This window comes from Dendronephthya gigantea, unplaced genomic scaffold (genome assembly GCF_004324835.1).
Source record: "Dendronephthya gigantea isolate DGI-Jeju-01 unplaced genomic scaffold, DenGig_1.0 000122F, whole genome shotgun sequence".
NCBI lineage: Eukaryota > Metazoa > Cnidaria > Anthozoa > Malacalcyonacea > Nephtheidae > Dendronephthya > Dendronephthya gigantea.
Window position 1 is genome coordinate 171,426 of NW_021163132.1, and position 25,119 is coordinate 196,544.

Below are 25,119 nucleotides of genomic sequence, written 5' to 3' on the forward strand. Positions count from 1 at the left end.
TATCATCACATGTGGTAGTATCACCTGTGTTTCACATGTGAGTCGCATGTGGTTCAGTACATGTGGATCTGGAACAACCACATGTGGTTCACATGTTAGTCTGTTTTGACGTTCACATGTAGTTCACATGTGATCCACACAAACTACTGCATGACACCTTTAATGATCATTAAATCACTCAAACACAGTATTACAAGGTGAAGTAAATTAATGCACATATATTAAAAACCATATTACAAAATGAAGTGAAACATTTGACTATGTTAAAGAGTAAAAGATACATCTGTAAATATAAAATAAAATGAATTATAATACTATAATTTATTTAGTCATCCTACTGTCCTTAATTGTTGCTAAGATCTTCCTGATTCTTTTTTCGGTTTTCCATTGACAGCCTAAATTCTTTGCACTCTTGTGTCATAACAGCTTTTAAAATTGTATTATTTGCTTGAGGAAATTTCATGATGACAAAAGCTGGAAAAAATATAAACAGGATTGTTAATTAATAGCAATTGCAGTTCATTGCAAACAATAAATAATTTAAAGTCAAATATAATTTCAATGCCTACAAAATAAAACATTAAATGGAAAGTGAGAATGTTATCTACTGTATACAAAAACATTAACAAAATAACAATCCATTCTTCTGAGAAACTGCTGTTGTTCATGGTCAACAGTGAATAAGGTTGTGCAGACCTAGGGAATGGCTAAGGGAAGGAATGGCTGAGGCAAGGAAGGGGCTTGAATCTTAGGAAAAGATGGTGGAACTTTGATGGTGTACATATTTTCTTGGTTTCAGCAAGTGCTGCTAAAACTGCCTCTTTAAAGTCTTAAATCCATCTGGCCATGTTGCTCAGTTGGTAGTACCAATCTGATACTGTGAGGCTTTTAGACCCAGCCAGAACATACAAAATATTTGAAATATCATATGTAAAAATACCTTAATTTCTTCTAAATTAGGTGTTTAGAAAAACAAAATACTGCTATACTGTACACAGAATATTGCTACTGTTTATAAGAATCCAAAGGTTATTGAATTAAGTTAAGGTGCAAGGGGTATTCCCTAATTTAGACCATATTGTGTACCGGTATATATCAAATGGTAATATGTTTCAAACCTTTATATTCTTCTTTGGTTTCTTATTGTCAGCACTGGTCACATCTAATCGCCTCTTCTTGGCTTTATTATCATCACTGTTATTGTCACTGTTATCCTCCAACTGCTCAATTCAAGCTAAGTTTTCATTAGTAACTCATTCTTGCTATCTGTGAAAAAACACAAATACTCGCTTTAGAAAATTTTATATATACACAAATATTTTATTGCTATACACAACTAAGTATGAGCGAGCGAGATGTGCACATGTTTGGAAGACAACATTCCACACGATTATATATCCCAGTCTCAGTTGGAAGGACATGTTGATCTAGAAAAAACTATAAACAATATATTTCTAGCGCATATAATGTCACTATGTTCTGCTTCTTTCTTTGCTAAAACATTATTACACCGCTATTGAGGATATTTCCCGGCTATCACTAGTGTGTATGAGCGAAGTATTTATACGAAGATGAATGATGATTGATAAAGTTTAATAAACAATCTTCTGATTACAATAATACAATTCGATGCGGACCGAGCTTAAATTATTATTTATATTATTATATAAGTGTCACTGAGATGCTTACCACTTTCTGCCAAAACGTTTCAAAATACGATTTCCATGCCGTCTTTGGGGAATTCATCTTTGAGTATCCAAACAAAACCATGCGATCCTTCTCGGGATGTTTTAGGGGATGTTTTGACTCAATCCAGTGAACCAGCACCTATTTCATTTCCAATCGTATTAGGAGAGTGACAAAGATTATCCTTTTATGTCTTTTATCAAATAAAATTGCAATCTCCTCGTCGAACAGCCAAGAATGTCGTTGTAAAAAATTTGAATTTTGAAACGAATGCGCAACCTCGTTCCCAGGGTTTTCGCCTAATGTGGCGTCACACTTGTTGGTCGTTGGGTTATTACACCGGTCGGAGATTGGCCTCAGATTTATAAATATTAAGACGAATGTATTATTACAACGAGGCTGAGTTTACTATTCGCTCATAGCCAACGAGGCTGAGTTATCTTATTGTTTTATTGTAAACTATAGCATTTAATAAGCAGCAGAATTTTGATATACTGTAAATAACCCGGCATATATAGACAATCCAATGAATCCACAAGACATCTTCTGGATTGTCTTAATCAGCAGTGTTTTTATGTAAATAACTTTATATATAGATTACCAAATATGTTAGATAGAGATTAATTGTAAATAAGAAGAAAACTTAAATATACAGTGTTACTTAAACTGAGCAAAGCAGTAACTATTATTTAGATGATTATGCACGTGTATTTGGGGAATAGGTATGTGGTATATGTATCCATTCACATTACAGAAGTTTGCTGATTCATTATAAGTTTGAAATACATTTTCATGGCAACCACATTTCGTTCACATAGGTTTATTTTCACATGTAAGCCTTGTGTGATCGCATATAAACCACATGTGATCACATATGAACAACTTGTTTGTAGAGACATTTCTCATGTGAACCACATGTGTATCTCATATAACCCCATCTGCATCACATGTGGTTCACATGTGCCCTCCATAGAACCACATGTTTTCACATGTGAACCTCATGTGTATCCAATATAACCACATGTGCATCACATGTGGTTCACATGTACCCTCCATATAACCACATGTGAACTACATATAATCACATGTGATCACATGTGATCACATGTGAAGCACATGTGATCACATGTGAAGCACATGTGGTTCACATGTACCCTCCATATAACCACATGTGAACCACATATAATCACATGTGATCACATGTGAAGCACATGTGATCACATGTGAAGATCATGTGATCACATGTGAAGCACATGTGAAACACATGTGGTTTGCATGTGTTGTTTTTTCGTAAGGGTTAGCTCAGCAAGTTACTCTCGTGTGCGGATAGTTTTTCGTGAGGAATTCGCGTCGAAAGGCAGGTTTCTCACGTGTGCGGATAGTTTTCGGGCTGAGCTAACAACTATAGGACGTCGCGAAAATGGCGTTTGGGGCGTATATGGCGTAATATGTCCATGTATGGTTGGGATTACGCCATATCCACGCCATTTTCACGGCGTTTGGTCGTCATGTCGTGTTAAGAGCTAAATTTCGCTAATAGATTTCGCTCATAGTACAGTGATCGTCAGATTTCAGCGCATATACTACTTGAGTTCGCAGAATAACTGTTAAATATTCCCTTTTTCTCAATCACAAAAGGTCGTAGGTCCCTAGGCAATGTTGGTGCAAGGTTGAATTAGTATCACTCTAGTGATAAATACATCGATAACACCAGCACATGATTATTGATTGCAAAACTTTCAGAATCTGTTTCATCACTAAACGATTTATCAACAGATGAGTGAGACGACATTTCAAATTACCGCCAGCAACTAGGCAACTAGGCAAGTTGAGCAAAATTATACTGTGACGACGTCGACTGACCGACGTCGCGTTTAACTGAACACCACAAGTTAAATAATATTGTCACACAGCCTGATCTCCAAATTAATCAAGTAAAAATTAAACTTGTCTATAAAGCTACCATACTTGGGGTGGAACTTCATGATAAATTAACTAACAAAGTCACCTCGGGAATAGGACCACCAATAAATCGAGACACTTGAATTTCGATTTATAATACCTTCATCAATCCTCATTTCGACTATTGTAGCGAAGTCTGGGATGCCATGGGTGTCAGTCTTTCACACAGGCTACAAAAACTTCAGAATAGAGTTGCAAGGGTAATAGTGAATTTTAGTAAGGATATTTCTAGACCAAATGCAATAAAAGGAGTAGAATGTAATGCATGGGTAATCTCATTGGACTCGTCGAGCCAAGTCTGAAAGATAAACTGGACAATGTACAAGGTTTTAAACAATTTAATTGACCCCGAGTTCGCTTACGGAACTGTTTGAACACAAGACTAAAGCCCGTTTTCCACTTGGCGAATTTATTCGCACAACGCGAAGCGATATCTGAAATCCAGTGATGTGATTGGCTTGCGAAAAAATTCGCCGCGAAAAAGTAGGATCGCTTTCTACTTTTTTATCTGTTCGCGCGAACAAATTTGCTTAGTGGAGAACGGGCTTAAAGAAAAGTTTTTTATACGAATAATACGATGGCGCTAAAATTTGGAACTCTCTATATACGAATTCGGATACATTGATAATCATTCAAAGAACGAATTCGTGCTCATATATTAAACTCTTTCAGCCATAAATCTAAGTTTCGTATTTTTAAATATACTATTGACACGTGTGTTTGCTCACGTGACGTATTGTAGCGTGGTGTATATCGTACATCGTATCGTTTGACTACTACTTCTACCAAAACTGAGGGTGTAGCACCGGAACCCCCGTCAGTTCCCCCCACGCTACGCCCCTGCAAGTGAATGTAAATCAATTAATCAAATGGTCAACATCAAAATCTTTTGTAACCAAAGAAAATAATTAAGACAAGGAATAACTGATGTCAAGATCGAAGAACTCAGCAAAATTGTCTTGCAAAGAGATATTCCATAGGTTTCAAATCTGGTGTGTAACATCTTTCAACAGCATAATTCCTCAACATTGTCATTGTTTAAATAGTTTCAAGATTTGTAGATTATTCATTGTGAAATTTTTAAACATGCTTTTTAATATGTAGACAGTGCACTGACTGAGATTTTACTGACGGCCATACGGAAAGTTAGGATATGTCTTGTTAGGATATGCTTGGCAAGCATTTGATTGACAGTTGTCAAAAACGGCAGGTGTATGTCACTTCGCGGGTAACTTTTGGGCCGGTTTTTTGAATATGCTTCTATAAAATGGAAGTCGGTTACAACAGCGAAAATGCTGGCAAAGCTTGAAATACTTTGAAAAATAACTGATAGCTACTCGTTCTGTTACTTCTCCGACCTCATTCTCATTGAGCGTGAGATATTAATATTTCGCAGTAACCAAATACAAAGGTTTTTGCGGTAATTATGTTTGAGTTTTCTTTGAGCAGGTCAAATTACCTTTCGCTTAAGCGTTTTTCCTGTCTGTCAAACTAAGCCGTTAAATGGAAAATAATAAAATCCTTTCAATTTTACGCCATTGCCATAGGCATGAGATCACTAATATTAATGAATGCCTGGAATTTTTACATGTTTTGTATATATTCGCAGAAATTAGAACCAAGTGACAAGTGGATGTAGCTTGTTATATATAGTTTAAAAGTTACAAACACAGCAGGGGTAATAGGCCATTTAGCCATTTTGCGCGGTTGAATATCTCAGAAGAAATTAATTTTACAAAGCCAAAGAAATTAAAAACGGAAAGGCGGGTGAAAAGTGGGACGTGTGCGACTGTGAACGGAAGCTGCAGCTTAATTACTTAATCGTCACATATTGTCTGCTGTGTCAACTGATATACATGGTCACACCGTCTCTAGTTATTCACTGCATTAATCTCGCGAGACAGCACAAGTCATAACAAGGACAAGGCTGAGATTTTATTGTAAAAACCTTTTAAATATGGTTGATTTCTGGTTTTATCTGCTATTCTCATGTGCAACATTTATTTATACAGGTTAGTCCAATTCATGTTTATCAAATGAAATTGCTTGAGCGCTCATTGTGTGTAGTAAGAACTAGCCTGACTGTCGTGGTTATAAAGTTATATCTCCTGCTATCCACATTTGCCTTTGCATGACTTAATTTTCAATTCATTGCATCCTACATTGAATATTTCAAAATTTTGTAATGAATATTGACTTATTGTGTAGATTGTAGTTGAAATTTTCCCTTGATTTAACTAATATGACTTCGCGTGATGTTAAAAACCCGAAAGTGAGACGAAATTTTCTGAAACAATTACATTTAATGAGACTCGATTTACTAAAAATGATACGGGCATTATTGTGATTATGTTAGGAAAGATACAGTCGCTTTTAAATTCCGGGTAATTATTTCGCAAACTATCATTTATCTAATGTTTTCATGATATGTCATTGAAGGCTTAATACAATCCCTGCAAATACCTCAAATACATTGCAAGTCATGATCAAAATTTACGGGATTTATTTTAAGCCAGAATCGTACTAGGGGTCAAAATATGGCATCATTGTGACAAGGTATTAAAACTGTTGACAAATATTACAAAAAACAACACAGGCGGCCTCCGCGTTGTATAAAAGACGGTGTAAAACGAAAAGAATGCTAATAACTTACTATTTCGAGAGGTATTATAATCGTTACTCATTACAGTATAAAATAAATGGGTATGGAACGTCGTGGAAGGTAATGTTAACTGTGTGATTATATGGTGATTTCCTGAAACAACTTATATACTCTGGAGTCTGGCTCTGCTTTTCTGGCAAGAAAATTTCCGCATGCATACGCCCATTGGCTATGCTCACACTGGATCGTATTACAGAATATTTAACTCGAAAAACTTTCACAGAAGGCAAAAGTTTTCAAAGCGTTTTGTCTGTAATAAATGCGTTGTATATATCAAGACATAAAGCCAACAAGGCGAACTTTAAGTTGGTAAAACACAGTGGATTTAAGAATTTGCTCAAAACACTATTTCGGCATGCAATATTTACTGAGGGGATGAAAAGTGTATAAGCTCAGGTGATATTTGATCATACATTGTTTGATTTACCTGTTTACTTTGACTGTTTTTGTTTCGGTGAGATAAAATTTAATAAGTCATGTTTGGACAGCTCAAGAGACAAGACAGTATATATTTTTAGTTGGAAAAATACATCAGTTAAAATAAATTGGTTCAAATTTCCAATTATAGGAAATTCGATAAATGCGAAAAAGTGACAAATGCATGTACGGTGCATTGAGCTGGTACGGTGTAGTCACCGTTTGCCAGCAGGCGTGAATTTACGTCTATGCGAGGGCAGGCAGGCTGGTGTGCATGTTCGCTATTTTTACCATTATGACAATTATTGCAATGAAAATGCTTAGGTTTTATCACTCAAAAACTGTATATTATCGCATAAAACACGATCTACCACTATTCAACTTACACCATTTCAACACACGGTTCAGTATTCACAAATTGTGATAATTACATGATTTTAAATGTTGAATAAAAGGAATTCACAATTTGTCAATTATCTTGTTTTTACATTGAAACGTTCAAATTATAAACAAACGTATCTCAAATGACGCGACGACACGCCTTTCATAATTGTGGCATCATTTCTAATCAGGATATAGTGTCGATTAGTTTGATGGTTAAATGATTATTATTTGTGATATGGTGCTACTATGATCTGCCAACCTGATAAGCTGTCAACACAAACCTGGAGTCTAGGTTTACTAGTTCAATAATGCTCTATGAACTGCGCTACTAACATTTGATGCAGTGTGAGTGGCGGCGTAATTGTGAGGGGTGAAGCGCTATTAGAAAAGGCTGGGTGGAAAGTATTTCAATTTAGACTCCGGTGAATATATAGCTTTATGCATTTGCGGACTATGTTTTTTAAAATTTTGGATAATATATGGTGGATATGAAATTATTTTTCATGCCACAAATTCCAGCTTGTTTGTACATGACTCCTGAGCTGTCGTTTGTTTCATCATGCACTGTCAGCAGACACGGCAGGTACTTCAGAATGACACATATTCCGAAGCCTGTTGACTGGTTGATAAATTAATTCCATTGGCATTGACGAGTTTATGACTGCATGTGACGCGGTCAGCTCGACGTTGCTAGCCACATTTTACTTGAAATATGTTACGGGGAATTATAATAATGCTGCCACTAAGTCTTGCCAGGACTTTTAAATAATCATACAAACATTTCCATTGTGCTAAGAACCTCCGATATCTATTTGATATTGCCGCCACATTTACGCTATAAAATACTTCTCACAATGCAATTGCTTTTATATCGTCGAAAAGCCGTAAAAACCTCTTATTTGAAGGCCCGGCGTTCTTCATTCATACTCGTATCTTTTGTCTCGCATGAGGTATTTGTTTGTTTTGTGAGTGCGTCATCCTGCCATTGGCCGCGTCTTCTGCATGTGCGGCCAAATTCACACAAATTCTACGTCCTAAGCCTAATCTTAAAATGTTAGCTATAGAAATTAAAACTAAATCAAAGCGTACATGTATTACTAGCTCATTCCACAAACCATTCTGGTTTCTATTTTTATTAATAGCAACCAAAATAGGTATGATGACATGCAGGCCTTCATTGACATTGTATATTTAAGAATCAGTAAGTCACAGTAACAATAGTTTATACGATGAAAAAATGAAATATCTTCATACTCAGGACTTTGTGAATAAAAACTCGTGCATAAAAAGCTAAAATTGCTGCTAGAAAGTATTCAGATGTTTTGCGTGCCGAATTTCTACGTAGCGTGACGGGCGAGTGATTATATTTTGTAAAATGTAAATATATTTACTCTGTTGATCAACGTGTATACATTTGCTTTGGACAGAAAACAAGACATATTTAAATCAGACACAATCCAAAATAAACAGACAACAGCGTGGTCTAATTACCACTGCCTTGGCAAAATTCCTCAGATCAAAAAGTCAAAAAGTTTCTTATACAACTTTCAAGTCTTTCTGTTATTGTACAGATGTAGTGAAGATATCCGTGAAGATATGTTTATGTTAGTATTTTTTAAAGCTGTTTATAAACAAATAATATATCAAACAAGAACATTATTGATTTTTCATAATCTTCTACCATGTGCAGTTAGATTTTGAAAAACAGCTTTTGAATATTGACCGCTTTCCTCCACCCTCATGCATGCATGATGCATCATTCGTGCTGCTTTCGTGTTCATACGACAAAGATAAAAAACGCGATCTTTCATCACAACCTGAATATTAGAAAAAAGGAAATAAATGTAGCAACATTCATTAGCTGTTTAAAATGATGTTTTTTAGAAGCATTTTAGAAGTATTTGCGGTCATTTCTGAGGCCGAAATTTTAACATTTTCCGGAGGGCACATCCTCCCTCCTAACTCTCACTACATTATGTGTCCACGTCGTCAAAATTCTTAGCTTGAAGTTGTTTGTAAATGGACCTCTTCTTTATCACAACAGGTGTTATAAAACTCATAACTCAGTTTCTCATGCAGGACTAACGAAGTTATCATTGAAATAATTTCCTTTTTTCATACAGAAGCAGCAGTGGAATGGATCAGCAGACCGCGAAGCACGTTATTCGTAAACGCTGGAGAAACAGCAAAAATAGACTGGAGATTTCCTTCAGGAGCGAGACTTATAACTTATAAGAAGAAGTCAACAATTTTCGAGGATGGAATTACTATTGCTTTTAAAAAAGGTTCAGTGAAACCTGAAATTTTAAGCGCCACCAAGAGTATCATCAGAATAGAAGATTCAGGAGCATTGAGCATTTTGAAGGCAGGACTGAAAGATGAAGGATATTACGCCATTGATATCGTCTACAACATGGGCATAACTCTCAAGGATGAAGTACGAATTAAAATTCAAGGTAAAGCACTGCTCAAGCGCAATGTATTGAAGAAATCGTTTCGTCTGTTCTTATAGAACTAAATTTGCTGCAGCGATTTTTTATCCCGCCTGTTTTGTTTTGTACATGAAACAAAAAACAATTGAAAACAATTTTTAAATCATTTTCCATTTCAGAGGCTCCTGCTATAACAACATTCCCCACTCACGCAAAAAGTGAAATATTCTACGTGGGAATTACCATAAACCTGCTTTGCATGGCCAAAGGTCGTCCTGTGCCTAAAGTACAGTGGTTTAAAGATAACAGTGATTCACCTCTAAAAGAGTCATCTGGATCCATTCTTTATCAAATCAAATCTGCTTCCAACGAGGATTCAGGGAAATATACATGTCTTGCAACAAACAGGGCTGGAAAAGCAAAACGTACCATTGAATACATAATCTACCGTGAGTATCACTTCACTTTTAACAACAAGCCTCAGGAATTGATCAATTTATTTTGTCTGCAAGGCTTGATAAATCAATATTTCTCATGTTTCTATAGGTCGACCATACGTTAGAGAGTTCTTTCATAACACGGCGTTAGATGGAACAATTTATGAAGGAGAAAGTGTTCGCTTGACATGTTCTGCTAAAGGAAATCCTCCCATCACTTATTACAAACTTCTACACAACGGAAAGGAAATTGCGAAGAGTTCAAGTGGAAAATACGTAATTGAAGAAGTAAAGTTTGAAAACAATGGCACCTACAGTTGCATACCAATAAACAAAGCTGGTCAGGGAGAAAATAAGACCCTTGTATTGTATGTTCTAGGTTAGTTACCAAATCTCCTGTTTAACAACATATAACAACAATCATTAACAGTCTTTATTTCGGAAGCATGGTTTGAAGTAAGAGATACAATCGCAGTATACGCTTAATCTGCAATGTAAATTTTTTGGTTGAACAAGACATCCGCAGTTCTGACCGCTTTGCATCAAAAAGATTTCCCACTTTATCCTGAAACTTTTTAACGCTCAGCCATGACTTATAACCACTTTAAATGTCATTTCGCGTTCAGTGAGTCCTGAGAATATTCCAAGACCCTTTGTAATATTTTTTTCTATTTTCACAGCGAGACCTGGTTATTGGGAGGAGAAACTGAAAAAAACTACATCTCCGCCAACTGTTAAAAAAAGTAAATAATTCTTCTCTCTATCTCAAAATATTACATTTGCATGCACAGTATCGTATATATAACAAAAAAAACTATCGCAGAAATGGACCCTGACAGGTAATTTGGGTCACCTGCTTTGGAAAGATCACAAGAGAAGCCAGAATAGTTATTTCCTTTTCAGGCTTTTCTGATATTTCATTCTAAAACATCATTTGTTTCCAGAGGATGAGAGTGAGACCGCACTAAAAGTCTGGGAACGATGTTGATAATTTCAACAAACAATTGTACTTTTTATTATTAAGCGACGGCAGTGACAAATGATAAGACAACACATGCAGATACAACGGAGATACCAAGTATTGTAACACACGAAACTCCAACTCAGGTTCAACGAGGGACCGGAATCATCGTGAAAGAAAATATATTTCTGTCAACTCTGCTCCTTCTACTGGCTGAAATAATTAAACTCACTGCGTAGTTGAAACAAAGAACAGTTACGGGATCAATACTTCATGTATGTATATACGGACACAATGGGCATATTCGTTTTATTGTAAATCTATCATCCCATGTATTGTTTTCCCAGCATCAATAACATTGCATGCAAGATTGCCTTTGAATTACTTATTGTGATGCAATCTCATACATACACAAAACGTATAGGAATGAAAAAAGGGATGGTTCACATTTCCAATTACCATAAATATATAAACACATCCATTATTGTTTTTGGTCCATAATTGAACTGGTCGAAGGCTATTCAGACGAATTAGACAATATCCCCTAATCTCTATATATAGTCTCTACGATACGATTATCGTGCATGCACAGGCATATATCATGCATGTAATTTGCATGTGTTTATATAATAACTGGGAGAAAACTCTTTGATATTTATTGTTTTATTATATGCAACTAAAGTTCAATGGGTAATATTTTATAGGTCATGTGTATCACACACCAATAAAATAATAATAATAATGATTCATTGTGTATTCAGTGAGTTCAATGCATCGAAACTGCGCGTCTTCTCATCAAAACGTTGCATGCCAAGAGAAAAGACTATACATTTGGGAATTAATCTCCACATTTTTGGTTTTTGGAATAGAACTAACCAGAAAGTAGAATTCCTACAAAATATCACTCATCGCAAATATTTATTTGCATGGTAAAGAAAAACTGAGTGTTTCATTTTCCTATGCACTTTCTTGTATATCATATTAGTAATTAAAGTATTGTACAGGGAATATTTAAGTTTCCCAAATTAGAGAACTGACATGCTTCGCCAAGTCAGTATTACTGTTTTTGTCACTTTATTACCTAAACATTACACTGCTCGTTACAGTGAGTAATATTCACAATCTTCAAAATATATTATTAAGTTCGAAATTCTCTGCTATATATAACCACGCTATATGCCTATCCTGACTGAATGCATATCCACATGCTTCAACACCTATTCAACACCACATCTAGCGGACAATTCCAAAAAATATTAAAATTTCCGAAGAATAATAAGAATAAACGAAATTTTGAAATTCGAGATACGAATAAAAAGAAGGAAGAAAAATTTGTTTAATGATCGTCTAAGGCCTGTTTTAGACGTCGAACGTTTCATGCGCCGAATCGAATAAACTTAAACAAAGACTTTAGCTCGTGAACATTAGGTTCGGCACATGAAAAGTTCGAGTTCGACGTCTAAAACAGGCCTTATAATACAATGAAATATAATTTCAGATGAAGGGTCCACCCAATGTAACGAAAATCTTCAAATGGTAGAATATCAAATTTCAAAAATTCTACATTTGCATTAATAAATAATAAATTGAAACACGATATTGTCTAAGGGCGAATACTGGGAACTAGATATAAAGTATTCTAAGAATCGATATAAATTGGCTTCTGCGAATGGATATTTCAAAGAATTGGTGGACATATAACCGTTGCTGTTGGTATTTTTTAACAAATTGCATGATTCCATACAAGAGAAGAAGACGGCAACTTGGTCATAATGCAGTTTAAAGTTTTTTGCTACTTCGTCTTAGGCTACAGCTTTTCCCAGGTCTCGCCGCGGATATTCAAAAATGGTTAGTAAGATGATAATAATAATAATAATTCATAGGAAATCCACAATAAACCGTAACTGCATAAACGATGGCGCGTACGACACGGCCCGTACGGTTCATGTTATCAAACAAATTTCAAACAACCGTACACAAGAACAAATTTTCGATTGTCTTTAGCGATATAAAGTAATGTAATATGAGTTGCAACGGATGTTTATGTCATTTAAATGCTGCCAAATTTATCGAATGTTGTTTAACACCAGCGGTTTAAGCATGCTTCACATAGCTTTGTGTAACACACAGAAGCATGCAGCAGGATCATAAGTACAAGTCATCATTAGAATGCATGTGTATTCACGTAAAATAAAATATATGTGTGTCCTTTTGTATCAGCAGGAAATGGCGTGATCAAGCGTGCGTGGAGATTGTATAATGTATGCAAGCATTAACAACCATGTTGTCCTAAGTGACTTCGATCAGTTCGATGTTTGATAGTAGTATAACTGTAGTATAACAATTATAGCAAACTAATTGTTTTATAACAATTTATTTAAGGTGGCGCTGAAAAACTTTTGAATGCTAAAATGCGAACAGTACTTTGTAAACCAGGACAAGAAGCAAGACTCACTTGGATCTTTCAAACTAACAAGAAAATATCATTTTACGGGATTGTATGGACCATTTACGATCGAATACATAAAAATTATACGAAATTGGTTTGGATTAACAAACACGAAAAGGTGTATCGACATTTCCACACTAAAGGACGGTCTGATTTTGACGTGAATGTCGCAACCAAAACAATAAATACAACAAAAGTACAACTGACAATTATTATTCCAAATGTTCAGGACATACATGAAAATAAATATGTCTGTCATGTTATAAGATCTAAAATTGGACCCAGTCAGATTGAACTGAAAGTTGAAGGTGAGCAAAGTGAAATTTTGATCATACAATTTCAATTCGAAATAATTTCACTTCGATCGAGATAATTTCAATTCGATGATTTCACTTCGAGATAATTCGCTTTCCCTTGAATTCGCCACCCAGGCAAATCGGGGAAGTTATTGACCGAAATTTTCTAGGTACTCTAATAATAGACCCGTATTTTGCGAGAATTGTTTTTCTTCAGAAACAGTGAATTTGTGGCACTTCCGTCACATGCAGTAGTAATATTATCAAACTTTAATTCCACGAAAGCACAAAAATGAAGTTTCCAAACATCACAGCCGCAGGTCGTAAAACTATATTGATGTTCGAGGAAAGCTAAAAATATTTTGGATACATGTAAAAACGCGTATATTGCACGGATATATGGCTTGATGAATGAAGTTGATATAATACACGGAATTGACGGAAGGAGATTTAAGACTGGACTGAGTGGCAATATTCATTCCTATTTCGTTTCCGGCTCATATAAACACGATCGTATGGGGTGTTTTAAAAAAATCTTAAAAAATATTAAAAAAATGTCAGAACGCTTCTAATATTTTCCTACGACGGCGTATATATAATCTAAAACTTTACGCATTGCATGGCAACGATTTTTGTGCGTAATACACTGAGTATTATTATTATTATTATTATTTGAGGTTTATTAAAACTTCTTGCAGCATAAGCTGAATTACAAGTTGAAAGGAGTGATATTACAAACATATTACATTTCGAACTTACTATCATACGGTTAAAAAGTCCAGAAGGGAAACTAAAAACAGTTCAATTCAGGTAGATCGATGATACCTTAAGGGTTCTACACTATATAGAGAATATAGTTACTTATCAATTGTATTTACAAGTTACGAAGTTTAAAATTCTATCAGTATTTATAGAGTTTAAACAACTTGGTTCATGTATCTGCCGTAAATAATATTCATGGTTAATACCAGCACTATTATTATTATTAAGAATTTCCTTCAAGGGACCAGCTAGTTTATTATCTCTGACGAACTTCTTGCAAATATCTTCTCGTCTTTCTGACAATGTGCGGAGACCAGCTTTGCACAATGACTCCTCATAGGGTAAGCCAGGGGCAATTATTTTCAAAGCTCTTTTTTGAACCTGTTCTATTTTTGCACTTAAGTACTCCGGGATCGCAGACCACACAGGGGCAGCATACTCTAAAATAGGTCTAATTAGGCTGCAATATACCATTACTAGTTTTTGACATCCAACTCTTGCTTTCCGCAATACACGAAGAATGTAAAAACGTTTATTAGCTTTCTTGATGATATAATCACAGTGTAAATTCCACGTGAAATCACTGCTTAGATAAACACCCAGTAGCTTATACGACGTTACTCTTTCTATTGTGTTTCCACCTATTTGTAAGTCTCGCAGTGGCAGTCTATAATGGAGGAAATCGATTACCATCTCCTTACATTTCTTTGGGTTTAGTCGCATACCTCTTGTGCAGGCATACTCCTGTATATGATTAACCAAAAAAGAGGTAACGCTAGGTGAACATCTTGGAACAACTTCAGCGGTTGATAAATCGTCGACAAATTTGATTCTAAGATCCCAGTCACGGAGTAAACTGTTCACCAACACAGCGAATAGAATGGGGCCTAGTTTGGTGCCTTGGGGCATACCTCCATTAGGGCATTTAAATGAGGATATCGTATCACGAAGTCGTACACATTGTTTCCTTCCCGACAAGAAGTCTCGAATCCATCTTACTACGGGAGGGCGCACATTCAGTTTTTCTAACTCAGCAACTAGGACATTGTGGTCGACTAGGTCAAATCCTTTGCTAAAGTCAGCGAAGAATACCCGAATCGAGCAGCCTCCTCTATCTAAGGTCTTTAAGGCGTTGTGTAGCAAGAGGACTAATGCTTGTGTTGTGGACCGACCTTTTATTGCGAACTGGTATGGATCAATCTGGTTAGCAATATCGTTTAATAAATGCTCTAAGGTGAAACTCTCTATTACTTTAGCTATCTGTGGTGTTAGTGCTAATGGGCGAAGATCATCTTCAATCGACTTCGGTGGCATACATTTGGGTATTGGGGAGATAATTGATGACTTTAGTAGATCAGGTATCGTTCCCTCAACCAGAGTACTATTATAAATGTCAGCTGTCACTGATGATAACTCAAAGGCAAAGTCACGAAGTACCCTATTAGGGATTTCGTCGGGACCGACAGATTTGTGCGATTTGACTTTCTTTAAGGTGCGATACACTTTATATGGATCAACAAATAAGTCGGAGTCAATTATATAGTCATCTTGGGTATTCAGCTCATCGCCAAGGGGAATAAAGTCCGCTGTTAAATTCACGAAATAGTTATTTATGTTCTCAGCCAAATCATTTAATGTAATGGCAGACTCACTCAATAACTGTTCGCACCAGTCGATCTGACTAGACCCAGACCCGAGCTTTTTCACTTCTTTCCACCATTTGGATATATCGCGATCTTTGATATTGTGAACCTGATTATGATAATATGTCTGTTTGCAAGATTTTACCTCAGCTTGGACCTTGTTACGCCAAAATTTAAAAAGGTAGGAATGTTTTCCATACTTTGCGAGAGATGCTTGTCTTTTAGATACAAATCGTTTTAGTTTATTTGACACCCATGGTTTATCACAAGCACGTACGTTTTGTTTTCTTAACGGGAAGTGAGTATTGATAGCCCTCATAATGTCTTTATAAAAAATGTTGAATTTATTTTGTGGGCCGACTTCATTGAAGACATTGGTCCAAGACTTGTTACATATCCATCTGCCAAATGCACGCACGTTACTATCTTTCATTTCTCGCCTATAGACAGTTCTCTTACAATCTTTACGCTTATCCTGCACATTTTTAGGGTTGATAAGTACTGCATAGTGGTCGCTACTACCAATATTTGGGAGTTGTACTGGCTCATTAAATAATTTAGGTTTGTTCACAATACACCAATCCAATATGTTATTGCCTCTTGTTGGTATTTTCACCAGTTGTGTAAGACCACAGGTCCTTGTAAACGAGGACATAGATATATTAGTACTGCAAGGATTAAAATCACCAGTTATAATTATTAGTGCGTCAGGGTACTTATTAAGGAATGAAATCAATGAGTCAACGTTTAAGTTAATGTGCTCAATCAATAGATCATTATCCTCTGCATTCGCGGACGGTGGATGGTAAATTACGCCGAATAAAATGGTCGATGTGTGACGTGGGAGCCGATACGGTTTAAGATGGATCCACAATGTCTCCAAACCAGGAGACTCCAATCTGTTCAATCTTTCTGCCGGGAGAGATTTGTGGGTATAAACACAGAGACCGCCACCAGTAGCTTTATTACAATTTAGCCTATCTTTCCTCATCAAAATATAGTCAGGAATATTGACTGCCCGGTCAGAAATTGCATCATTCAGCCATGTTTCAGTAATAGATACTACGTGGGCATAGTTGAGGTGGACAACGGTATCTAGTTCATCAATTTTTGACATTAAAGATCTAACATTTGCCATAAGTATAGGGGGAAAGGTTTGAAAGAAATGATTAATTATAGGTGGAACGGAGCTGTTTGAATTCCATTCACAGTTCAATTTATCGGATGATGGATTGGATAATAATTCGGATGGGGCACAGGGATATTGATCAGGGGCTTTAGTAGATGTGGACTCCTCCATGGGTCCCGGTAATATTCCTGAGGTAACAAAAAAGGATTGCGGTTAAGATATCGTGTCTCGGGGCATTGGTAAATAGGAGGGTGAGGATACACACGGCTATCAAGGTTAGGCTTAGGAGGTGGATTCTGCCCCAGGTCATCGTGAGAGAAGTCACACTTATTCCCTTTCAAGCAGTATCCTCTTCTGCGCAGAAAGGGGCAAGATATGTTCCGTTTCAGTACTTGAGATGGTTTTGGGTGTTGGTAGTCGCACCTGTCCCCTTTTAAGCACCGACCGCGGCGGGCAAGAAATGGACATGGGATTGAACTTTTTCGGGGGAAAGGGTGGTCTGGTTTTCTTTTCCCATGTTCACTCATTACCTTGAGAGGGGATTGCCGTTCCGGTTTTTTAAGTTTATTTGCATCATCATTTGCGATCGGGACTACACGTACTTCGTTAGAAAATGGAGTTACGGAATTGTCTGCGATATACACGATATACACAACCTGTGGAGACGTATTAACATTGGAGGATTCATCGGGGGATAGCGTTAGAGGAGATTCCTTATTGTCTGAATTCTGTTTGTTTGTGCCTACATTTGCATTAGTAACTTGATTGTTGGTCTCTCCTGACTCTCTTTCAGTATTAATCCCTTGGTTATTAGGTTGGGTATTTATATCTTGATTGTTTTTTGCACGTAGCACATAATCAGCTAATCTTATGATCACGAAAATGCACAATAGGGGTTTGTTCAACAATAGACATAAGTTTCGCTTTGAAGAACATGTTCTCATTATTCAAATTACATATCATTTCTTCTTGCCTGCTAATAATGGCTTCCAAGGATTGCTGTTTGCTTTTAAGTGAGTTTAACTCTGAAATCACAGTATTATACACACTCACCGCGTCCGGTCGTGATTCAAGGATTGCTATATCCTGCTTTATGCCTTCTATATCAGCCACGGAGACTGTACCCGAACAGTTACATATATAATTACACGCTTCTGTAGAGCAAGGCGTAGTAGCGAGGTTTTCGAACTTCAGTTTTAAAAGCTCGTTATTGTTCGCTTGAACTACAATTTTCTTCGATTGGGCGCCGTACCATTTAATTATCAGGTCCGATTCTTGGTCTTTAAACTGTTTAATATTGCCTCCTGGGGATTTCCAGCTCCCTCTGACTGCCAAATTCTCTTTTACAAATAGCTTTAACTCATCAAATGAACCAGACCACTGATAAACATCTCCGTCGACCGATAAATGTTTGGCAAGACTCATAATAATGTTTTTTGTTAGCTTTTATGCCTTTATCATGGATTAAATGGTGGAAATCACAGAGCTCAAAAGGGCACGTCTGCACTGCTCGGAGAGTCGATATATAGAGTAGCTGATTCAAAATTTGTAAAGTTAAATTTTCCGCATTTTACAACATATTCCGCAACCAACCTCTTTTCCTAGATCAAAAAGTAGCCTAATGCAAATGACTTGCCATTCTTTTCTACCAAGTCTTCAAATTTTCTAACTTAGGATTCGATTTGATATTTTAAATCACGTTATCTTTGTGTAGACCTTCCTCTGTCATCGACCACTACTACTTCACCGAACTTTAGGTCACCACAAATTTCGTCACCAGATGACTTTCGAATTGCATTTTCAAATTGGAAATTAAATGGTAAAATTACAACTTTATTGGGAGATGGCAACACAACTATTGTATTGGAAAATTCTAAAGTTACTTTGACGTGTTCTGTTGCTCACCTTGTGCGTTTGGCTTGGTTTAAAGATAATGTTCACCAGTTGGTACCATTTAAAGGAAATAATGTCAGTTTTACAAAAACGTTTTCTAAAGAAGATGAGGGGAAATATGAATGTGTTGGCAGAACACACGAGACTGAAATAACAAAAACAATTACGATCTACGTACGAAGTAGAAGTCTAGAAACACCTACAAAAATTCACTATGGTTCTCCCGTCACCAGAGGTAACAACTCAGCGTCCTCAAAGGTTTCAATACAGTCTTGTTTAAAAGAAAATTACTGTATGTAGAGGTTCTCCTCATACCCCATACTCTCTTTCAGTAAGTTACTCATTTTCCACGACGCGACATATACCGCAACCGCTTCACCTGGATTTACGTATGTGTAATATCCTATGTCGTTTTATAACTTTTTGAAAAACAATTTCATGCAGTCATAAATGAGTCATATTATTATTATTATAGGAACGTCTTCTCATTTAAACATCAAACAATCAATTATTGTTGTCACCTCTTCAGTTGGGTTGGTCCCTGTGGTTGTAGCGGCAATATTGCTGTACAGAAGACGACGGAGATGTATGTTTCAGGATTGTTTGTTTTATCACTTTTGTAAACTTTCACATGTTTTGCACAAGAAAATAGTAAAGTATAATAGTGATCAAGATTAACGCCGTCGTGAAAATTTCTAAACTGATATGAAAAAAATTTACCGACAGGAAAAAAAAATAACATGATGAAACGATATTGTATAGAGATGCATATTTTACCAAATTCGAAAGAGAGTTGAAAACATCAAAACTGGTTTGTTTATGATCTCCGTTGTAAGACCAAGAAAGTAATTTGACAGTGAATGGAATCGATCATTTACAAACCGCAATAAATAATATCTATAATGGAATAACTAGAACTATATCTATTTCGAATATTGTACCTCACCTTTGGAAAATTTGAAATTGTTTGGAAGTATACTAAAGCAGCGCTGTTTATTTGGGGCATAATAACATGTATCGATGTATAACTATTATTTAATGAATTTTCTTCTTGTTTTGGCTTTCCTATAGGTATGGAAACTAAAAGGTTCGGGATAACTTGCAAACATTTGCATAAGAAATAAAATTATTTACACTGGCTTACTGATATACCCAAATGTTGCATGGCAAACTTTCCTGTTTTAACTTTTTTCTTTACCAGAAATGTCAAGACTTCAGTTCAAAATACAGATATGGAGGTGCTGTTGAAAAAATTACTTACATTCTAATTCGTATTTAATAATACATAAACAAGGGGAGATAAGCGATATAATCTCTCGACGTTTCGTTTAATTTTATTTCATTTTGTATCCTTAATTCATAATGGTGTCATGAAGATGCTGAGACGACGAGAAATTATATCACTTATCTTTACTTGTTAAATGTTACTTATCCTTGCAATATAGCCAATTATATCACCAGAGAGCAATCACTTTAACACAAGTGGAGAATCAACCGTGTTTTACAAAAGAGACAGTCTCGATGATGGAATCACGACAATTACGTTTGGCGATGGATTACTTTTACCAGAAAGTACAGTGCGTTTCTCTCGTGTTCAACAGCGATCAGACAATCTTATCTTGAGAAATGGTGAATCGTATGAAATTGATCCTGGTTTACTTCAAGACATGGTGTTAATTGGGGAAGGTGCATTTGGAATCGTCGCCAAGGCAACATTACTGAAAGAAAAAAATGGCCGGGAAAGAAAAACTGTTGCCGTAAAAATGTTGAAAGGTTGGCACATGCAGTAATAAAGCCTCGTGTGTTTTATTTGCTTTTGTGAACGCGAAATAATTGTGGTTAATAATTAAGTTTTACATGACAAGCATGGCACCCTTGTTCAAAAGTTGGTAATGCCAGAAGAGTAACAAAATTATGCATTAATACAATAAAAATAAATCTTATTAATGAATATATTTTCGGCGACATTCAAACAACTATAAACTTCGTGAAAAATCAACTCGTCAAGAAAACTAGCCAACAGTTTACGCAAAGAAGGGCCAAGAAGTGAATTAGTCAAGAAAATTTGTCAAAGAAAGGGTTGGGGTTAGGGTTCTGTGCAAGGCTTATTAAATATTCGTATTAAAAATTCGTATTCATGTAATATTTGCTAAAACTCACAACGAAATTCAATCGCAACCCTGTTTAAGAAATTAAATCATTCAAATCAAGACCGATTCTACGTTAAGTATTAAATTATACTTTCTGTATAAGAAGAGTGTTTTATCTTTATCTCTACTGCATGTAGAAATTGCCTCACCAGAAGACAAACAAGATTTAATATCAGAGTTAAAAATAATGAGAGACCTTGAACCACACAAGAATGTCGTAGGCTTGATTGGATACGTCACAAAACCAGGTAAAGATCAGCTTCAGTGTGGTATTCTATACTCAGTAGCAGAAATCTCTTCCGTTATAAGATTATTATAATACAGGGCAGTCAGGGCTTGTATAGCTTGCGGGGATGACGGTAAAATGCAGCATCTAAAAAAATTCCAAATTTACGAAGCAAGAATTAGGCATGCACTGAGGAGAAGCGTATGATCTAATTACATCATTCACAATGATTTTAGCAGTGCAACAGATAATTGCCCTAATGTATTTCGAAACTGATTTAGCTCGAAAGACCAAAGACGGGTGCCACCGCGTCTTAAGATATCTTGCACCATTCCCTTGCCATGCATAGAGCCTTTTTAGAGGTATAGCTAGAGAATGACAAATTACTAAACATTCAAGTTGCGCTATTTATTCATTCAGGTCAGTTGTGTGTGGTGATCGAATATGTTGCTGGTGGGGATCTTCTGGGTTTCTTACGTAAAACTCGTGGTTTGGTTGACACTATTTACGTTGTACCAAATCACATTCAACAATCACATTTATCCCAATGTCAGTTGCTAGAGATGGCGTGTAATGTTGCCAGCGGAATGGCTCATCTATCTCGTAATCATGTATGTATGGCTACAACTTTCAGCGTATTTCGGTCAGGCACAACTCTTCGACTTGGAATTGTGCTTAAAAACATTATGCATCAAGATAGATCTTGATTATTGTGTTTTATCAAAACGAATAACTCTCCACATTCATGCAGCCAAAACGATTAATATTCGTTAGGTTATCCATCGCGATTTGGCCGCCAGAAATGTTTTGGTTGGAGCAAACCTAGCATGTAAGATCACAGACTTTGGAATGGCAAGAGATGCTAAGTCAAGCAATTATTATAGAAAAAAGAGTAGGGTAGGTAAAATTGATTGGACAATATCAATTATATATAGTATATCTAATTGAATGCATGCATGTTATCAACCTATATATTATATAAATTTAGGGTCGAATCCCATTAAAATGGACGGCCATTGAAGCTCTTGTGGATGAAAAATACACCACCGAGAGTGATATGTAAGTGCTACCATTATAGAGAAATTTGTATTTAAATCCATAATTATATTTACTGTTCGCTGTAATAATTGTAGATGGAGCTTTGGAATACTCCTGTACGAAATTGTAACAATGGGTATGTCATGATAGAACTGTAATTCATTTATGTCATATATATCAATGCAATATTAGATTTCACAATACTGAATACTATATTGCTCTTTTTAATCGCTGTAATGGCCAGTTTTTAACCCATTGTAAAGTTATAAACTGTTTTATAGGGGGCAAACCCTACCCAGGTTTGGGAGCAAGTGGAGTGATTCGGCGATTAAAAAGTGGTTGGCGGATGCCGAAACCAGCGCACGTCGATTCTAAATTGTAAGATATGGCTTGTACGTGTGATCATGAAGTTTTAACACATATTGCGATCATATATAGTACGCGATCATATACAGTACTGTGCAAAAGTTTTAGGTCACCCCTTAGTGATCACAATTTTAGAAATCTTCACAGTTTTACACACTTCACATGTTACATTCAACTATTGTGCAATTATGAAACAGCAGCGTATTTATACAGGTATAGTGACTCCGACGTTCTAGTATTTGCTACTACCACCACGAGCAGCGATTACTGCCGCACAACGACGAGGCATCAATGTTACCAGGCTATGTGTTTCATGGCCATCAATACCGTTCCATGTTTCAAAGATGGCTGTTTTAAGTTCCTCTAAATTCTTGCACAGCTTAGTTTCTAACTTCTTTTTTATCAGTTCCCAAAGGTGTTCAATGAGGTTTAGGTCAGGGCTTTGCGATGGCCAGGGACTGAGTGATATTCTCTTTCTTTCAAGCCATGACTTCGTCCTGTTCGCTGTATGACATGGAGCACCATCCTGTTGGAAAATGAAATCTTTACCACACAACTTTCTCTCATCTCGCCCAAGGTTGGCGCATCCAGCCTGCCATGAACCACTTTAAGGGTACCAACCCTACTGGCAGCCATGCAGCCTCAGACATGGACTTTCCCCCCACCGTGTTTAACTTTGGAGACTAGACATTCTACTCCAGTCTTTTACAGTGCCTGTCTCCTTCACTTTCTTATAAATTTCTTGAACAGCATACAGACCTATTTTCTGCCTCCTTGCAACGCTCGCTCGTTGTATCCTTCTTTTTCCAGAACAACAACTGCAGCTCTCTCTTCCACTGTCAAGTTTCGTCTCTTTCCCATCTTTTCTCTGGACAACTTTTGGCTTGTTAGAATATCTGTACTTTAAACTGCGAAACTGTATGTTTTATTTGTTGGATATATGTGAAGTGCATATTGTAGTCATTTGCGCTTGTACACATTTTCTATTGACTGTTAGGATGGATGTTGTACCCAACTCACCAAAGCTGAGAAATCATGATGAAAACTAAAATATCGGGTGTGACCTAAAACTTTCGCACAGTACTGTATACATATTGCATAAATAATATTCACAATGTTGATGATAATGACATGGACGGAATCAATCATTTTCACTTTAATCATCGCAACAATTGTTTTCAACCGTGTAGCTAACATAGCTATACATTACTATACCTGAAATGTTATACCTGAGGGGATCGCAGTTTTTGTACCCAGCTGATACTTGTTATGGATGGCTACCATATAAATATATATATATATATATATATATATATATATATATATATATATATTATATATATATATATATATATATATATATATATATATATATTTGTAGATACCAAATCATGTTAAATTGCTGGTCGAAGGACCCTGGTAACAGACCGTCATTTTCTGTCCTTGAAAGAACACTTGCTTCGTTTAGCAGAGACGCCAGTGTAAGTAAAATATAATCTGATACTGATATAAATTATAGATAATTGTGTTCACTTCACTTCGGGAAACAAAAAAACAAACCGGCTTTTTAAAGCCACAACTATAACACAGTGGAAAGCCACACAAGCCCACGAATCGCATTGGCAATGGCATTCTTTGCTCCTGCATGGAACCTATTACCTTCAATAAGCTTTTTACCATATAACCTGATGCATGGTAAATTAAATGCTTTAATTTTAATAATAATGATTAAATTTGTTGATTACGTTCCAGGATTATATCAATATTTCGGATTATGATGGCAATTTATACCTCGATACAGAAGGAAATAATTCATTGCAATCTGACAGTCAGATTGACGTGTAGCAAAGACATTAGAATTACAACAATACGATAAAAAGTTGGGGAATTTTCTTGAAACAAGACGCCTGCTCTGGCTTTAACCCCGACGCACCGCGCATGTGCCAGTCTTCCCAACACAAAGTTTCTGAACATAAACGCTACAGTTCATATTCATTTAGCGCTGCGAACCTAAATGTTGTTCGATATTCAGAGACAGCACATCGTATTCTAAAAAGTACAGAAGTTCAAAAATGTAAATAAACCATGTTTGCATACAATCATGATCGTGCTTATATTAAAAACTTTTGTTCATATGATAACCTTCTAGTTTATATTAGCGTTTGAATGCGGACATGATCGTGCGTATATTATTATCATATGATAGATATTAGATAACCTTGTAGT

The 25,119-nt window shown here is 36.1% G+C and overlaps 2 protein-coding genes and 1 long non-coding RNA gene across 5 annotated transcripts; 2 read left to right on the forward strand and 1 right to left on the reverse strand.

Moving 5' to 3' along the window:
- Positions 1-222: 222 nt before the first annotated feature.
- Positions 223-1,786, reverse strand: LOC114535625. The gene is made up of 3 exons (XR_003688337.1): positions 1,690-1,786; positions 1,119-1,266; positions 223-474 (listed from the first exon to the last, which is right to left on the reverse strand). It is a non-coding gene; the product is annotated as an uncharacterized LOC114535625 (long non-coding RNA).
- A 3,734-nt stretch (positions 1,787-5,520) lies between these two features.
- Positions 5,521-11,680, forward strand: LOC114535620 (hemicentin-1-like). Of its 2 annotated transcripts, none has more exons than XM_028556903.1 (6): positions 5,521-5,660; positions 9,235-9,567; positions 9,723-9,992; positions 10,090-10,359; positions 10,661-10,723; positions 11,005-11,680. In XM_028556903.1, exons 1-6 carry the CDS (start codon positions 5,606-5,608, stop codon positions 11,178-11,180), a joined length of 1,167 nt encoding a protein of 388 aa, XP_028412704.1. In that variant the 5' UTR covers positions 5,521-5,605; the 3' UTR covers positions 11,181-11,680. The 2 variants fall into 2 exon arrangements, with proteins under 2 accessions (XP_028412704.1, XP_028412705.1); XM_028556904.1 differs by lacking the exon at positions 5,521-5,660 and adding an exon at positions 9,105-9,155.
- Positions 11,681-12,600: 920 nt separating this feature from the next.
- Positions 12,601-25,099, forward strand: LOC114535616 (fibroblast growth factor receptor 1-like). Of its 2 annotated transcripts, XM_028556897.1 has the most exons (16): positions 12,601-12,789; positions 13,324-13,698; positions 18,935-19,348; positions 19,446-19,502; positions 19,589-19,699; positions 20,185-20,200; positions 20,315-20,351; positions 20,559-20,886; positions 21,401-21,511; positions 21,910-22,100; positions 22,264-22,386; positions 22,478-22,548; positions 22,623-22,663; positions 22,809-22,905; positions 24,275-24,374; positions 24,646-25,099. In XM_028556897.1, exons 1-16 carry the CDS (start codon positions 12,714-12,716, stop codon positions 24,736-24,738), a joined length of 2,241 nt encoding a protein of 746 aa, XP_028412698.1. In that variant the 5' UTR covers positions 12,601-12,713; the 3' UTR covers positions 24,739-25,099. The 2 variants fall into 2 exon arrangements, with proteins under 2 accessions (XP_028412698.1, XP_028412699.1); XM_028556898.1 differs by lacking the exon at positions 19,446-19,502.
- The last annotated feature ends 20 nt before the right edge of the window (positions 25,100-25,119 follow it).

What these genes read in the sequence shown, in the direction of transcription:
- LOC114535616 (XM_028556897.1), top strand. Translation starts at nt 12,714, where the DNA reads ATGCAGTTTAAAGTTTTTTGCTACTTCGTCTTAGGCTACAGCTTTTCC. An exon ending in ACCGCTTCACCTGGATTTAC is followed by an intron (nt 19,503 to 19,588) that starts GTATGTGTAATA and finishes TTATTATTATAG; the next exon opens with GAACGTCTTCTCATTTAAAC. An exon ending in GTACGAAATTGTAACAATGG is followed by an intron (nt 22,664 to 22,808) that starts GTATGTCATGAT and finishes ACTGTTTTATAG; the next exon opens with GGGGCAAACCCTACCCAGGT.
- LOC114535620 (XM_028556903.1), top strand. Translation starts at nt 5,606, where the DNA reads ATGGTTGATTTCTGGTTTTATCTGCTATTCTCATGTGCAACATTTATT. An exon ending in CCTTGTATTGTATGTTCTAG is followed by an intron (nt 10,360 to 10,660) that starts GTTAGTTACCAA and finishes CTATTTTCACAG; the next exon opens with CGAGACCTGGTTATTGGGAG. An exon ending in TCCGCCAACTGTTAAAAAAA is followed by an intron (nt 10,724 to 11,004) that starts GTAAATAATTCT and finishes TTTATTATTAAG; the next exon opens with CGACGGCAGTGACAAATGAT.